Here is a 16162-nt window from a genome sequence, read left to right on the forward strand (position 1 = left end):
TTTGACAGCTGTCAATTGACCTTAATTTGGCTTGCCAATATAACTTTAAACGACTGTCAGCCAACTGACAGCCTTGCCCGGCGTAGTTTCGTTTTTATGTTGAATTGGTAAGTGTGACATGGGCAAAACGACTGGTCTTTCATCTGAGCCCGCGACATGGTCATGTGATAATTGTCAGCGGATGTCTGATTTTGATAGCTGTTAATCTAATCGTACTCATACGGATGGCTTACATAACTAAGAGGCTAGTCAAGTTGTGCAAGATCTATTGTGACATTTGACATCGGCTTACATGACGTGCGTGTACTGGTGGGCGGGCGGGCGGGCGTACGCTACGTCATAAGCAAATTTTCTCGGATGGATAGTTTACGAAATTTTCTTGCCCATGGTGCTCCGCTGCGCGCGCGCGAGAGAGCTCCGCTATTAATAATAATATTAATAATCATAATATTAATAATCATAATGACAATAATAATTTTTAACAGAAACTCATAAGGGGTTGAAACGTGTAACTCGCGTTCAATGCTCGTGAATATTCACTTTTACCATATTTGGAAACCTTAGTGTCAGATATCCATTTTCAACAAAATGGCTGCCGCGCGATCACCATGCAGATGTTTTAAGACAAGAGTTCAGCATTTCAAGGTTAGAAATACACCGTTAAAAGACAAAAAATGGAAAGAGAAAGTTCAAAAGAATGCTCAGCTTCCTTTTTGTGGAGGAAGGGAAGCTTTTCATCAAGAAATCGTCTTTCGAGGAATTCAACCTTGTTTTGTTCACGACGGAGCCCAAGGTCTGTGTTTGAAAAGGGAATTTATGTCTTTTTAATTGTTTCATAGACGTCTTACAAATTTTTCTCTTCGGCGCTAAAGAAAAATTACAAAATGTGCCCCGATTTGAGATGGATTTTGTGTTGAATTTTGCCATGTGCTCAGCCGATTTCACTTGCGTGAACGGATCCACGATCCAGAAAGTGTTTTCCGAATTGCTTTAATTGGATTTTGAATAAAAATTTTCAAGAAACGGCTTCTCTGTCTTTTTTTTTTTGAGTTTGTTCATTCAGAAAATTAGCTCAAAACATGATCGTGACTACAACACCCAAGCTGAATTTAAGCTTAAATGCTTCTCACATTCATTACGCGCATCACTTTTTGCGAAGATGTCAGGTTCAGTTTTTGGACACTTTTGGATACGCAGCTAATGAATTTTATTCGCAAATATTTTTTACTGTTTATTCTAGACTTTTGATATAAAAATTATAAAAGCCTATTTGCAGTACAGTTTACTGTGCAGAGGGTCAACGAGGCATCGTTTTTTGAAGTGACAAGTTCTGCAAGTTCAAGAAATTGTGAGGACGTAAATGGGTTTCATAATGTTATGTTTGGCCCGGGTGGTAAGGCAATAATATCCTGCTCAGTGTTTGGTAAGATTCCTGGTTTCAACCTTTGAAAGCTTTCTCGGGTTTCGGGAGTATTTTCCCCCGTTTGTCGGCCATTATTTAAGCGGGCGCGGGAACCTAAAGTGAAATTACGTCACGTTGTTTACAAAGTTTGATTGGTCAGTCATCTCTTCTTCTCGTTCCAAATATGGTACTTTTGAAAATGAATAATCACGAGCATCGGACAAAGCAAACATAAGAGAGTTACAAGTTTCAACCCCTTATGAGTTTCTGTTTTTAATTAATAATAATTTTATTTAACTTTATTTAAATATGTACATAATTTACAAAAAAATATTTGAAGTAAGAATTTAGCACCATCCAACACTAAGAATTATATAAATCATGAAAATACAATCACTGTGCCGATAACGATTTCCCAAATACATCGCCTTGCGGCTTAGATGCGATCAATAACTCTTGCAGTTAGTCCAGAGTTTTGAATTAAGTTATTACAAAGAGAATTATCCGTCTTTCATTTAAAAAAGAAACAAGTTAAAAAGAATAAAATCTCGTATTCCTAAATTCCTAATTCTTTAAAAAGTTCCTGAAAGAGATTAATTCGGGCAGGCTCTAATATTTTCGATCTGTAGATCTGAGTCAGCAAAGTCTAGCTGTCGTTTTCTGGATCCTGAGCCTCTCAAGCATAGTATCGCAGAGCGTGCGATGGCGAAAGATACTTTAGCTCTTATCCAGGAAATTGCGCTTCAGTAACTTTCTCCCTTCTTATTTGCGATCAGCTCCGCAAGTCTGCTTTGGTACTTAACACACTCATCCGCCATTCCACCTGTGATCGTGAAAACTAGGGGAGTGAACGTTCCCTGTTCGATCTCCATTACTCTTTCCGCATACTGCCTCTTCTTCTCGTCCTCATACTTCTTGTAGATCTGCTTAGGATGGGCGTGTCCGTTTTTTCCCAGTTGAACCGTAACTTGATTGCATCGCTAAATTCCTTCTTATTCAGATTGTAATCCAGTTGTTTGAGGGGAATCACGGTCAGCCAATTTGATGATCCCTTCTCTGGAGCTAACTCAACAGCTCGCTTAGCTTTTGTCGGCAGGGAGTTGTTCACCTGCTCCAGTCTCTCACTTAGACAGTCGTCTTTTTGTTTTCGTGTGCTCAGTTGCAGTGTTCGAATTTCTGAGGTATCTGGAGGCTGGTGCTCTTGCTAAACAATTCGCCTCACGAGCGGATTGGTTACTTTGACAGTAAATTATTATAATAATATTAATGATAATGATAATGATACAGTGATACAAAATATACGTGATAAATAAGAAAAGATACAGCACTTGTCATTTTCTGAACTTATCCACCGCCAAATGCCAGTAGTTTTAGTTCGAACAATGCCGCTTGACGTTTGTGTATCTGTGTTTTGTTCTGTTCTGTTTTTAGAACATGAATGCCTCTGGATTCAGAGTCTGCGTCAAAGAGTTGTTTGGAACCAGATATGATCCCTTGTCAGTGAGTTATGCAGTGCTTACAGGTAAGCAAATACTGAAAATTTGTTCTAAACTGATAGTTATTTCGATTAAACATATAAAAAGTCGTATTTTCGTAGGCTCTGTGCACATGTGCACGTTTCTCCCGTTTTCGCGTTAACAAATACATTGAAAGCGGATTTTATACCAGCTGACGTAAAATTCCGATCATAAAAAGGCCCCGTCACTTATAAGCCCTTCGAATAAGCCCGCAAATTTGTGTCCCAAAGAGGCCTTTTGTAAGACCCCACCCCGTATATGAGCCCCCTGGAGACTGGGGGAGGGTTTTTATTTGGGAACCACTCTCACAAAGGGCAAATCGTTCCATATCGGAACCCCAAAAGACAAACTCGGACATGAATCTTCAGATTTCTATGAATAAATTTTGAACTTCCGTATTTTTTAAGGGTGATCAAGAGCCATTATTGCTTTCGGGGTGATACATAGGATCGGAATGAAGGTGTTCACAAACAATCACCCAGACGTAGTTAATCGATAGTAATATTATTGATATCAATCAAAGATAAATATCGATTTCCGATATCGATTGATAGAAATCGATAAAGAAAAACAGTTTTGTCTTCGATTAATATCGAAGATTATCCGATAGAAATCGATGATTATATTTTAATCGATTGTTATCGATTACTATCGATTTCTATCGATTGTTATCAATTATGTTAATCGATAATAGAAGATAAATTATTTTTTCGGTGACTTCGATTTCTATCGATTTCCGATATCAAGCGATATTCATAGGCGGGTTAAATCGATTAACATCGAAGATATCGATTGATTTTCGATATCGATTTTTATCGATTAACTACGTCTGGAATTACGTATGCAATGTGTACGGGGTCTAACAAAATGCTCGTTTGTACCTGACGAAGCCCAGGACATAAGGATCCACGAACGCGAAAGTGATTTTAGGGTTTTTGATATTTTTATCACATATAGATATCTGTGATCCTGGCTGGAGCTACTTTAATAGCTTTTGCTATGCAGTCAGCAAGAAGTGCTCAAATTGGACCGAAGCTCTGGCTAATTGCCGGCAGGAAAACGCAAGTCTCGTCAGCGTCAATAGTAATGAGGAAAACGTATTTATACAACGTCTTTACAATGGAGCAAAGTCCTGGCTGGGATTAAATGATATTTCCAGGGAAGGAACGTTCACCTGGGCAGGAGGCCGGCCAGGAAACTTTACAGTTTGGGCCAAAAACCAACCAAATAATGTTGGAGATGAAGACTGTGCGCATACACTTGGCATTGGACACAACTACAAGTGGAATGACGTGAAGTGCAGTGACTGTCATCAGTATACTTGCAAAAAAGGTCAATGAAAATTATATAAACAACCAAGAAGTCTTTCTATAAGTAGGTTATATAATCCGGGTGAGTTGAGTCCCGTTTAAGACTGTTGGCGGTGAGAGTGATTGCTGTTTCAACGACCTCGTGCATGCTGAAGAACTTAACCATCACCCGCCAACAAGTCGGTCGTTTGCCTGTTTGTAACCTGTAAGTCGTTTTTCGTCGATTTTTTCACTTCGCTCTGCTCTCCACTAACTAAACGCCTGGAGTAGGCTAGCCTGTTCCGCGCTTTACGCTCGCTCTCGCTTTCACCAAATCAGAGTAGAAAAACATCTGCGAACAGGCTAGGAACAGGTACCAATTCTGTATCTTTGACTCGGTTGTAGACCCTAGAAACATAAAAGTCCGTCTATTAAGAACTAGGCTGTGCTGTTTTTTTGAACTTCGTCTTCCTGTCTCGAAATCAGATAACACACCCACCGCTACCATTCTTTCCCTGTTTTCCTGCATGATTTTAGCTCCCTTGAAGCGTTTGCCATGGTTACCCTGGTAATAAGAATAGCTTTACACCTTATTTTTTCTTGTTTATATTTTTTGTTTTCTTGTTTGTGTTTTAACAGACCAGAATGAGTGCAGTGGCAACACGTTCTGTCATCCAAAGGCTAGTAATTGTACAAATCTCTGGGGTTCGTTTAAGTGCACCTGTAACCTTGGCTACATAGGAAATGGATTAAACTGTATATTAGGCGGACGAGGTACATGAGAGACATTTTAATAACATAAGAGACTAATTACATTTTGACATGAAAACTAATAGGAATGAAACGTTTCTGAAAAATGTTTCTAACCTGTCCAAATTATATGTCTTCGATAAGGCAGGGTTTTCAGGCACGTATTCTTCTGTTTTCAAGTCTTGCTAGATCGCTTAGGTACATCAATTTGACAGATTTTGAGTTGTTGCCGATCTGTTATAAATCTGTGTTTGTCGTTAACATATACAAATTTTTATATACAAATATTTTATTTTTGTGTATTTTTTATATAAAAATATTTGTATATAATATGTTATATACAAATCAAGGGATTGCGTCTAAAGAGGTGTGCGTCTCGAGGGGATTCATGGTATCAAGGCTATCCGCGTTGCACCAACCGGCTGTAACTGGGATACACAATTATTTTGACTCAATAAATTTCTTACTGTGAACTATTTTTAAACTAACGGCTAAAATTTCCTCTTTTACATCAGAAGACCAAAAGTTTGGGCTGTTTTAAGGCTAGTCGTTAACCCCATAGAAACTCTCTTTGAAGTCACTACCGGGAGTCCGAGGATGGGCGAAGCGTTATTACGCTCTTTTACGCCCCTTTAAAGGAGCTGTGTCACAAAATTCAGCCAAATAAGAAATTACAAAATGCCCGTTAAATTAAGAGAAACATGAAAATAACCGCTTAAAACTTTAAAGGAAGGTTAAAATAACATAACAGAAACAACAGATGCCACGGATGGGCAAAACTGAAGCAAGATTGAAACGGATTGAAATTAGGGTTTTTGAAAACTGTGCAGCCTAACAGTTTTTCAAAGTTGATCCCTGCTGCTTGCAACTTCAAAAATAATCCTCAGGAGACATATTTGTTTGTCACGGATCTCTGATTTTGTCATTTACATGTAATTTCTTTGTTTACTTTTAAGTTCCATAGCGATTGAGGGCGAGTAACTGGCAAAATTAAACAAAATGAACTGGACCGCCGTGACACAGCCCCTTTAAACAATCAAAGTTTTCGTGCAGCACCGTATTTGTCTTGCACAAAATGTGTTGGGTTATTCTGACACCATAGTTATTGCTGCAATCGACCTTCCTCTCAGGTTTACAAGACTCTGCTATTGTGGTAAGCAACATAAACCACTTGATCTTGTTAAAAAAAATGGCTTAAACCTGTGGCAAAAGCATCAATCGCGTGGTTCTGTCAGGCGAAACTTAAAATGTCAACTACCCAATTTTAAAGCCAAATGAAAGCTATTGTCATTGTGTATGTTGAGCTACCGAAATTTTCAACTTAAGACATGCGTCAGTATACTGGAGTTTTGATCAGTCTAAAACGTAACGCTTTATATTCCTTTTTAGAAAATCTAATAAACATGCAAGTTAACGTTTTACATTTTGCAATATGGTTATCTCTTTGCAAATAGCTCATTGAACTGGAAATAAATTCAGTTTCTGTGAAATTACAAATACTCTGTACCTCATATAATGAAAAATGGTCTTATTTTTTTCCTTAGGTTTGGAAAAGTCCGTCATTTTGAGATACGACAAAACTGATCACTTGACCTCGTTGAGGAACTGGCTTGCACCTGTCACAAAAAGCGTCAAATCTCTCTGGAAGCGCTGTTGGCGTGCAACCAGCAACGGCTTTGATTCATATACATTTCACTCCCGATGTGACGGCAAGGGCCCGACAGTGACAATAATAAGGGTTGGGAGATATATTTTTGGAGGATACACCAGTCTATCATGGGGTAAGTGAGCATTATAAATAGAGATATTACGATAACACTTTTTCCGTTACCAGCTCAAGGGCAGTTACATGTAAATGTACTGGTGAGCAATATGGTGGACCATATGGAGTGACTGAGTCTGTTGATCCTGCAAAGAAGGCGTGCTTTTAGCCAGCAAAACAGGTTTAAATTTCATGTTGTCATCGACTATTGAATCTTTGGAAAATGAGGTAACATGGAACTTGTTGTAGCCTCCAGGCACGCTGCATCTGCTACCTTACAAAACATCGTTATAAAAATTGTGTTGAAAAACTTTTAAAAAATATGTATTATTTTCGTGCACTGTACTTACTATATGTCTTTTCATCGGCTAAGAGCCTACAGTTCATTTTGGAAATCAGCTTAAAATACAGACAAGACCCCCATAGTAGGGATTCATTGGGCTGCCGACTGCGCGGTCTACAGTCTACGTGAAAACGCATTATATTTTTCCACACGATAAAAATATTCAGTTTTAAGATTTTTGTTTTGGTATTTTTCTTCAACTTAAAGGAATAAAATGTTTTGCATTTTGACCCAAAAAAGTTTGATTTCATCGGCACGCACTTTAAACAATGTGAAAAGATGGAACGATCGATATCACGTATTTTACCGTGATACTAATATGAGTTGAAAATTCGCCCGAGTTCGCCGTTTGTCTCACCCGTGACTAACTTTTCTTCATGGCAGAAAATTATGCCGCTTTATAATTCCTCCGAATCTTTGTGCCAGCCAAACAATATCGAAACATTATTCACAGTCCCTGGATATTAAAAAGACTGAACGAAACGCAGTGTAAACGCACTATGTGCCCTTCTGATCACATGTGCACGAACTCTCTTTTCAAGCGATTCATCTCAATGCACGATATTATATATTATACTGTAATATACCATATATTATACCACATGTTATATACTGTACGACAGAGCTGAACAACGTCTGCGCATGTGCAGAGACGTGAGAGGTCTGGGATCGAAACTAGTATCGTTTGCAAAAGGATTTTCAAAACATCCCTACATTTTGGCGATTTTTAAGGTGGATTCTAAATATTTAAGGTTCCCATTTAAAGTAAAGGTAGGTTATTTCATACTTTATTCAATTCTCGTTTCTACCTTTGTTCTACTTTTTTCTATGAACAAAAGAAGACGCACGAACGAAGCGTCCCTGCAACAATAGTATCGTTTACAAAAGGATTTTCAAAACATCCTCACACTTTCCCGATTTTTAAGGTGGTTTCCGAATATTCAGAGCTCCTATTTAAACTTAAGGTGGATTATTTTATACTTTCTTTAATTCTCGTTTCTCCCGTTGTAATTTTTCTTCTACTTTTTTCTATGAACAAATGAAGACGCACGAATGAAGCGTCCCTGCCATAAATAGTATCGTTTGCAAAAGGATTTTCAAAACATCTTAACATTTTGCCGATTTTTAAGGTGGTTTCCTAATATTCAGGGCTCCCATTTAAACTTAAGGTAGATTATTTCATACTTTGTTTACTTCTCGTTTCTACCTTTATAATTCTTCTTCTATTTTTTTCTATGAACAAAAGAAGACGCACGAACGAAGCGTCCCTGCTATAAATAGTATCGTTTGCAAAAGGATTTCAAAACATCTTAACATTTTGCCGATTTTTAAGGTGGTTTCCGAATAATTAAGGTTCCCATCTAAACCAATGCTAGATTATTTCATATTTTATTCAATTCTCGTTTCCTTCTCCGTAATTTTTCGTCCGTTTTTTGCTATGAACAAAAGAAGATGCACGGACGAAGCCGAGAACAGTTCTTTCATTCGAATGTGTACATGTTCACTGTTCAAGCGTAAACAGAAATGAAAGACAGACTATCAACATGTTATCAGTTCTAAGAAATCGTCCGAAAATCTCATATCAGTGTCAGCATTAACGGTACATTTTTATATTTATCTTTATTTTTCCTTGAATGGTAGTCTTTTAGTTTTTTTCTCGTTACGTCTCGCTAGGTTTCACTATAAGAACTGTAAGAACACAAAACAATCACTTAGGTTTCGAAATCTCTTCTTTCTTCCAAACTTGTTTTCCTTTATTACTCATCCTTAGCTCAGCTCGCAAGAGCTATTATAAATTTTTGTATATGTCAACAGGCGAAATTAATGTTGAAAAGAGTAAATGGGTAAGTAATACAGTCGATGCCTGCTGGTAAAAAATATCAGTGACTTGAAATTCTCTAAAAAGCTTCATTACACGGAGAAGCACAATCTCACTCTTTATAAACTTTCGTTTATTTTTCTCTTTGAAGTCTACATCTTCATTCCTTGATCTCGGCTTCTGCTTCATTCAAACCTGTCATAAATTGAAAACTTATAGTTAATACGAAAACTCACATAGAGCCGAGCCAACTTGTGATTGTTTCTCAAAACTTCAGCAGCTTTAAGCTTTAAAAGTTTATTCATATAAGCTTATAGGTGCAAATCAAATTTTTAACAAGCTTAACCGAATAAATACTGATTCTACAGCTCGACCAGCACCTCTAAGCCGGATAAAGCTTTATGTAAGAAAAAGCTTCTTTGATCGCACTAAGATTTGTAACTAAGTTTATGACTTTCATGACTTCTTCTGTCTGATGGTATCATCGCGCTCAAAGCCGGCTTCGATTTTCTTGCCACCAAGAAACGGTCAATAACTGTTATCGCTTAGTCTGATCGCTCGGCTATACATTACAAAGATTTGCTCCTCCTTAACCACAATAAAGAGGTTGTTTAAGTAAATCGCTTACTTACCATCGAAGAAAAGTCGCCCAAACTCCAGCAAATTGCTCTTTCTACAAACTTACTGACGATCAAAAGAGTGAAAAACCTCGCCGGCACGGTCAAAAACATTTTTCTTGATCCCTGGTTTACGTAACATTTCTTTCCACGAGTTGTATTTCTAACGTATTTGTAGAATTTCTCCTTCGTTGGCATTCACAAATATGAGTTTAACAGATGATCGAAGATGGTCTCAGATGCATGAATCTCACTTCGCACGAGTGTTTTGCGCACGGGATATTCTTGGTAAACAAGTGATGTCACGGACATGCGTTGTACGTTATTCAGCTCTGTCATACTGTACAATATTATACTGTTTTTGCCCCTCACATTTACAGTGTTCGTTCGTCGTGTTCAAAACACTTTTAGGAAAATACGGGTCAAGTAAGTCATGTGTATCATTCGAAATAAATCGATTATAGGCTTTTTTAAGTTCCCATTTGGCGGTAACGCGAGCTGTGAACATTCAAAGGTTTATTGAACCTCGCTAATGCTGACATCAATATAACGTGCTTGCTGAATCCTGAATGGGCGAGCACACTGAATTGAGGAGAAGCATAACAAATGATAACAAGATCATGCACATGTTTAATGATGAAAGCTTAGCAAGATACAGATACAAACAAAAGCAAAACCTCTCGGCTACATTGAAAACAATTGTAAGCTCTACTTAGTCACCAAAGAGGGTCGTGAAGGGGTAAAATGAGAACTGGGATTAGCCTTATTGTGGACTGGGAAAATGGGATTTACTCACTGGGACTGGGATTTAGCCACTGGGAATGGTATGAACAATAATAAAATGGGAATGGGATTTCTTTTCTTCAGCGGTCTTTGCTCCAATATTTTGAAATAGAAAAATAAAATTTCGTAGCAATAGACCTTGCACTCCTTAGTAGAGACCGTGAAATCAGTATTTTTCGCCTTCGCCCCCGCGGTCTAGCTACCAGGCTTACACGGTTGCATAGTTACGTGTATCCAAATAGCGTCAATCAGTTCTTTTAATTTATCATGCGCATGATTTTGCAAATAATCATTAGTAATTGGATTTTAGATTTGGTAACTGGGATTTTGGCAAAAATTAGCCTGGGAACTGGGATTTGGTACCCCCCTTCACGACCCTCACCAAACCTTGTCGGTAATAGCTGCTATGTTCCTTAAGTTGGTCTTTGTGAAGCTCCCGGCTGTCCCGCTGAAGCTTTGAACTTGTGTGCGAAATTCTCAAAGTTTCTTGTTTTGTCCGCGTCTTCTTTATCCTTATCCGAAATTTAGACCTCCAAAGTGGCGTGTGTTGCATTAAATAGAAGGAAATATTAAAATGAAAAACCAGTGTTCTTACATGGCGAAGTTGTCACTTTCCTCGCTCATGGACGTCCATTTCTTAACATGACGATTTATCTTACATTCATCAGCAACTGAGTTGTTCGCTTCAGTACAACAGCTTACAAACAAGTCTTTAGCCATAGTGTCATCAACAACAGCAACACACTTTATTAAGAAACAGATAGTTAAAATTTGAACAGTACCTACCCACAAATAGTTAAAAAAAAAAAAAATAGTCGAGGCGGGTAGGTATGATTAAGTTCCCGTACAAAATTTTCACGAGATTCTCGGCAGGATTTTGGCCGCCGAGATTTTTGGATCTCGGCGAGATCTCGCCGAGATCCGTAAATCTCGGCGGCCAAAATCCTGCCGAGATCTCTAGGAATCTCGGCGGCCAAAATCCTGCCTAGATCTCTAGGAATCTCGGCGGCCAAAATCCTGCCGAGATTTAGAAATCTCGGCGGCCAAAATCCTGCCGAGATCTCGAATCTCGGCGGCTAAAATCCTGCCGAGATCTCTAGAAATCTCGGCGGCCAAAATCCTGACGAGATCTCGCCGAGATTCCTAAATCTCGGCGGCCAATTTCGCTAATCCAATTAAGAAAGCAAACTGCACGAAAAAATGCCTCAAAATCATCAGAAAATTCTCAAAAGTGGCGCCTAAACTAGACCTAAAAACATGTTTTAGTTAAAGATTAATAGCTATTTTGTCAAGTTATGCAATAAAACTTGTGGCACAACGCGATTCAGAACTGAAGGTTTCAACTCAAATTTAGGCAAATGTTCAATTTGCGTTGCGTGACGATACCGGCTGCTGTCACAACAAAATCCTCAGTTATAATAGGCTTATTACAACTAAGTTTTTTTAGCGCTATACATATTTGTACTTACAAGGATTTATAATTAGCAGCAGTAAAAGATTACAATAAATAGTAAATTAAAAGAATTATAGCTGCAGCAATGAAGAATTGCAAATAAAAGAAGCAGAACAAAATTACTACACAGAGGAAAGAGAGAAAGAAAGAAATTTCACCATACTGGTCGAAGTTACGTGATTGCTACAGTCACAAGTTTTATTTTTTATCATGTCGTCAATTGGTATCATACTTTGCTCATAAATTGTGCTCTGGCTAAAAGCGAAGCTTTCGATATTATTTACAGTTTATTCAACAAAATATAAAATCGTTTAATGCTAAGCGACGAAGGCAACGTCGGAGAATGGTGAAAAAACAAAAATTGGTCGAATTAGCAAAAAAGCAACTTTGCAAGTGCAGCACACCATATTCAGTTTGTCATTTCTAATTCCGTTAGTTTGCACAACTACAACGGGAAACTTCCAGAAACTTTCTAGTTACACGTTTTTGAGCGCGTTATAGCTCATATGTCAGCGATTTGAGCGTATGTATTCCGTGGCTTTGTGGCTTTGTGTTTTCGGATTTCTGTTGTCAGGAGCTAATAAGGTTGAAATTACTATGAGTTGATGCGGAGGAACCAATGAGATTTTTCCCTCTAACATGACATTCACTCGGCTTAAGGTCAAACAAGGGCACTTTGAGACCGCCATCTTGATTCTTTTCGTCTTTTATTACGGCTAAAGGTGTTTGGAAGCATGACACTGAGATATCTTTATGAATCAAACGCTGAGTGCTGCGATGGAGCTGTTTAAGGGTCCATATTTTAGTGTGGGTTCTGCTTCAAGACATTTCTGACCTAATTCGGCTATCGCGAACGGTACAACGCACGTATTTCATAATTTATGAGTTCTGTTTCACCTTCTTCAAGGCAGAGTGTAAAAGATCATTGAACTACTGATCATCTACTGAAACAATAATTGAAATTTAGATACGGAATTTAATGCTGGAGTATGCGGCCTATAACAGGGGCACCCAGCAACCTGTTTCTGTAAAATAACTGTTCGAAGGAGCACACATTGCCTAGAAATTTCTAAAGCTTGAGAAAAGCTAAAATTTTCTGGATAACCGTTCCATTTGTCTTAAATGTTGGGAGGTTTTCTAATAGCTCAAGTACGATTTTCGGAGGTTGTGTTATTCACATTTTAATACCAAGGTATTGCGATTATGGTCAAAAGAGGTCTCCTAAAAATTTCGGTATAAAGACAAAACGTCCCCTGTGATTTTCTAATGAAAGCAAGGCTATTTCATGTCCTCAAACTTTCTACCAGATCCATAAGGGTAGCTAACACTTTCGGATGAGACGAAAAAGCTACCTAAAACTTTCGTGTCAACCAAAGTTCTCCAAAGACATCCGAACAGATAAACAGTTTTTAGGGTAACTCCAAATTAACTAAACAGGCTTCTAAAGCCAGGAGAAAACCATTTGAAACACTTCTGGCGTATTTGGAAACATTTGGCCGTTGGGTGCCCCTCCTATAAATTGTGGTTTTAAAAGTTTGAAAAGCAAGGCGAGTATTGTTAATGCTGTAAAGCTTTATTCCATCCTCGGAGACCCACGGGCGGTCAGTCGGGCCGGGAGAAAAGGCGCGACGAAAGTTATGAAGTTTTTCTCCCGGCCCGACCAACCGTCCCTGGGTCTCCGAGGATGGCTTTATTCTCTCGCTTACAAAGTTCAACAGACCTTTTTCGTACCGGCAAAACAAAAACATGAATTAGGTGAACAACATGAAACAGGGTGTTACGAAAACTAAGACCCTCGAAAACTAAGACCTAAGACCTAAGACCCGTCTTAGTTTTCGAGATTACGAAAACTAAGACCCCCTAAAATCAAATCCGTCGAAATATGAAGTCAAATTGAAATCGAAATAGGTCTAATCTGTCAGATTTTCTTCTGTCCGATTCTTTCCACCGAGTTTTAGGTCGAATTTAACGGTAAATTTAGGGGTCTTAGTTTTCGTTATTACGAAAACTAAGACCCCCTAAAAAAAACAATCCGTAAAATATATAATATGAAGTCGAATTACGACCGTTCAAAGACTATGGACAATATGCATTGTGTAGGGTAAAAAAAAATGCATACCTCCTCCTCCCGACAGAGGGCACTTTTGCTTTAGACCCCTCCACCCCCTGGAATTTGCCTTCCAGGGGTTTCTTGTCACAACGTCACATCCCCAGGAATTTCTGTAATTTTCCAACTTGGTTAGGCACCCCTTGGAAATATTATTTCCGCTGTTGCACCATACTGTTTTCCGGTTTTCCGACAGCACAACAAATATCACAAAATTCTGATGCTCTTTAGTTGGAGAGACCTGTTTCCTTTAAAATTTTAGTTGTATTTCAATTGCTGTAAGAATTAATTTGTTCTGGTACTAATAAAACTGTATGCAATACAATCAGCTGGACACGCCACAGGCCGCCCAAGTTCATTACATGAACGCGGACGTGACTCTTGCTTGCGAGCGGTGTTGTGTTACAAACAGTTATTTACAAAGGCTTGTATGGGATGTAAACGGTTTTTCTTAAAAGAGAGAAGAAATGTTATGTTTTTAAATAAAATCGACGTATTTTATTGCCTTGTTGTAATCTTTGTTCTTTACCCGCGTCTCAGGCCGTTTTGATGTGGCTGCATTTTAGCTAAATTCATTCTTCTCTATATAAAATTTGGATCTATAAATCACTATCCATGAGAATTTAACATTCTGCAAAGAACGCTAACGATCTGGGCGTGACAAAACATTGCAGGAAATCATCGCATTCACGGACAAAAGAAAATCTTTGAGTTAAAAAGCTTTATGTTTTACCAGAGCAAGCTGTATTTTGGCTTGAGGTGGAAGACGTGTGTTGCCTAGCGAAAGAGCCGGGGGAAGAGGTCGATAGGACGCCATCTCCCACCCCAACAGAGGCTTCTGTTGTCTCGACCAATGATCACTGAAGCGTAAACAAAAATTCAAAAGTTGAGTTGAAAATATACGACGTTGAGTTTGAAATTTGACGCGGTGACTGGCGAAATGCGGCGAGTGAGTATCGAATGCAAAATTGGCATCTCAGTCAAATGTAGAGTACTGGTTCAGGCATCAAAACTAATAAAAAGTAGCAATGTATAAAAATTTGTTTGTCGAGTTGAAAATGTACAGCGACAAAGGTCAAATAAAATAGTTGAGTTCAAAAGCTAAAAGACAAATAGTGTAAAAACGTTTTCCGATGAAGTGAATTCTAAAGGAGGAGTATAAAATATTGAATTCAGCTGTAAAATGAAGTTGAAAATTTAAATGAGCAATTTAAAATAAAAACCATGAATTTTGGCGGGGATCGTACGCCATAGTTTTATTCCATCTTTATTTTCTTGTAGGTTCTGGCTCTGGGTATAGATACGACTCAAACGCCTTTTTATTCTCACTTGTAAACAAGCCAGGATGGGCACCCGTCAAGCTGCCTCAGACAGGGAAATATAGCTCCAGCAGGCAACATTCCATATACGATAACCTATTATCTGGGCCTGAATTCGGAGGAGGACGTGACATTTACATAAATAACCACCAGCCCTACAATGATCGCAGGTCATATAGCAACCTTGGCTATACTTACAGCCCACCGAGCGGGCACAACTTCGAAAGCACCTTCGCCCAAACATTCCTGGCAGGATCATACAAGTTTTCATCAAACGAAATGGAAACGTTTTACGAAACAACTTAAATAATTATAATGAGCTACAACCGGTTTTTATGTTTAAGTAATGAGCTTGATGTTTTCTTTTGCATTTATGAGAACTAGAAATAACTAAACGATCTCTAAAATAGATTGCCCCAGTAGGCTTATCAGTAAAAAAAAACTCTTAGTAGCTGTATGAAAAGAGGCTACGAAATGTTAGAGAACACAATACATGGTTACATTATATGGAACTATTCGGTTGTTTGTTATGTGTTAGGCTTGAATACAAGCCGCTGGTTGGGAAATGAGCCCGCGCTCCTCCCCCCGAACAGGGGAGGACCGGGAGAGGGGCGGAAATCGAGCTTCGGTAATATGTATGCATTAGACGGCGGAACAACCCCATTAATTATTGCGTAGGTCAGGAACACGCGAGGCCTTTCAAAGGAAAGTTCTGAGAGTTATGAGTCACTCGCGTGACAGGAGAGTGAGGCTTGAGAGAAAATCTCGCCCAAGCCTTTTTGCTTAATCAGCTATATATGTAGCCCTTTTTCTCCACTTCGTTGATCAAAACATTTTTCATAGACTTCTTTGGATTCTGATTAACGCTCAGTTTATGGGTTTTGTGTGGCACTTAATAAATTTCTACTCAAAAGTTAATTATCTATTTCATCTTTATCCCATCGTTTCCCCTAGCCAACAAGAATTGGACTTAACATGAGCTCAAGCAATTTTAGGTTCAG

At 38.5% G+C, this 16162-nt stretch overlaps 1 protein-coding gene across 2 annotated transcripts in view; it reads left to right on the plus strand.

Moving 5' to 3' along the window:
- The window catches only part of LOC140946251 (uncharacterized), a 41469-nt gene extending 25793 nt beyond the window's left edge, over positions 1–15676 (plus strand). For both annotated transcript variants that reach the window (XM_073395343.1, XM_073395344.1), the window contains exons 15-19: positions 2834–2924; positions 3877–4251; positions 4848–4982; positions 6503–6739; positions 15124–15676. In XM_073395343.1, the coding sequence (XP_073251444.1) occupies positions 2834–2924; positions 3877–4251; positions 4848–4982; positions 6503–6739; positions 15124–15467 (1182 nt within the window). In that variant the 3' untranslated portion in view covers positions 15468–15676. The remainder of the gene's footprint in view (positions 1–2833; positions 2925–3876; positions 4252–4847; positions 4983–6502; positions 6740–15123) is intronic.
- The last annotated feature ends 486 nt before the right edge of the window (positions 15677–16162 follow it).

This window comes from Porites lutea, chromosome 8 (genome assembly GCF_958299795.1).
Source record: "Porites lutea chromosome 8, jaPorLute2.1, whole genome shotgun sequence".
NCBI lineage: Eukaryota > Metazoa > Cnidaria > Anthozoa > Scleractinia > Poritidae > Porites > Porites lutea.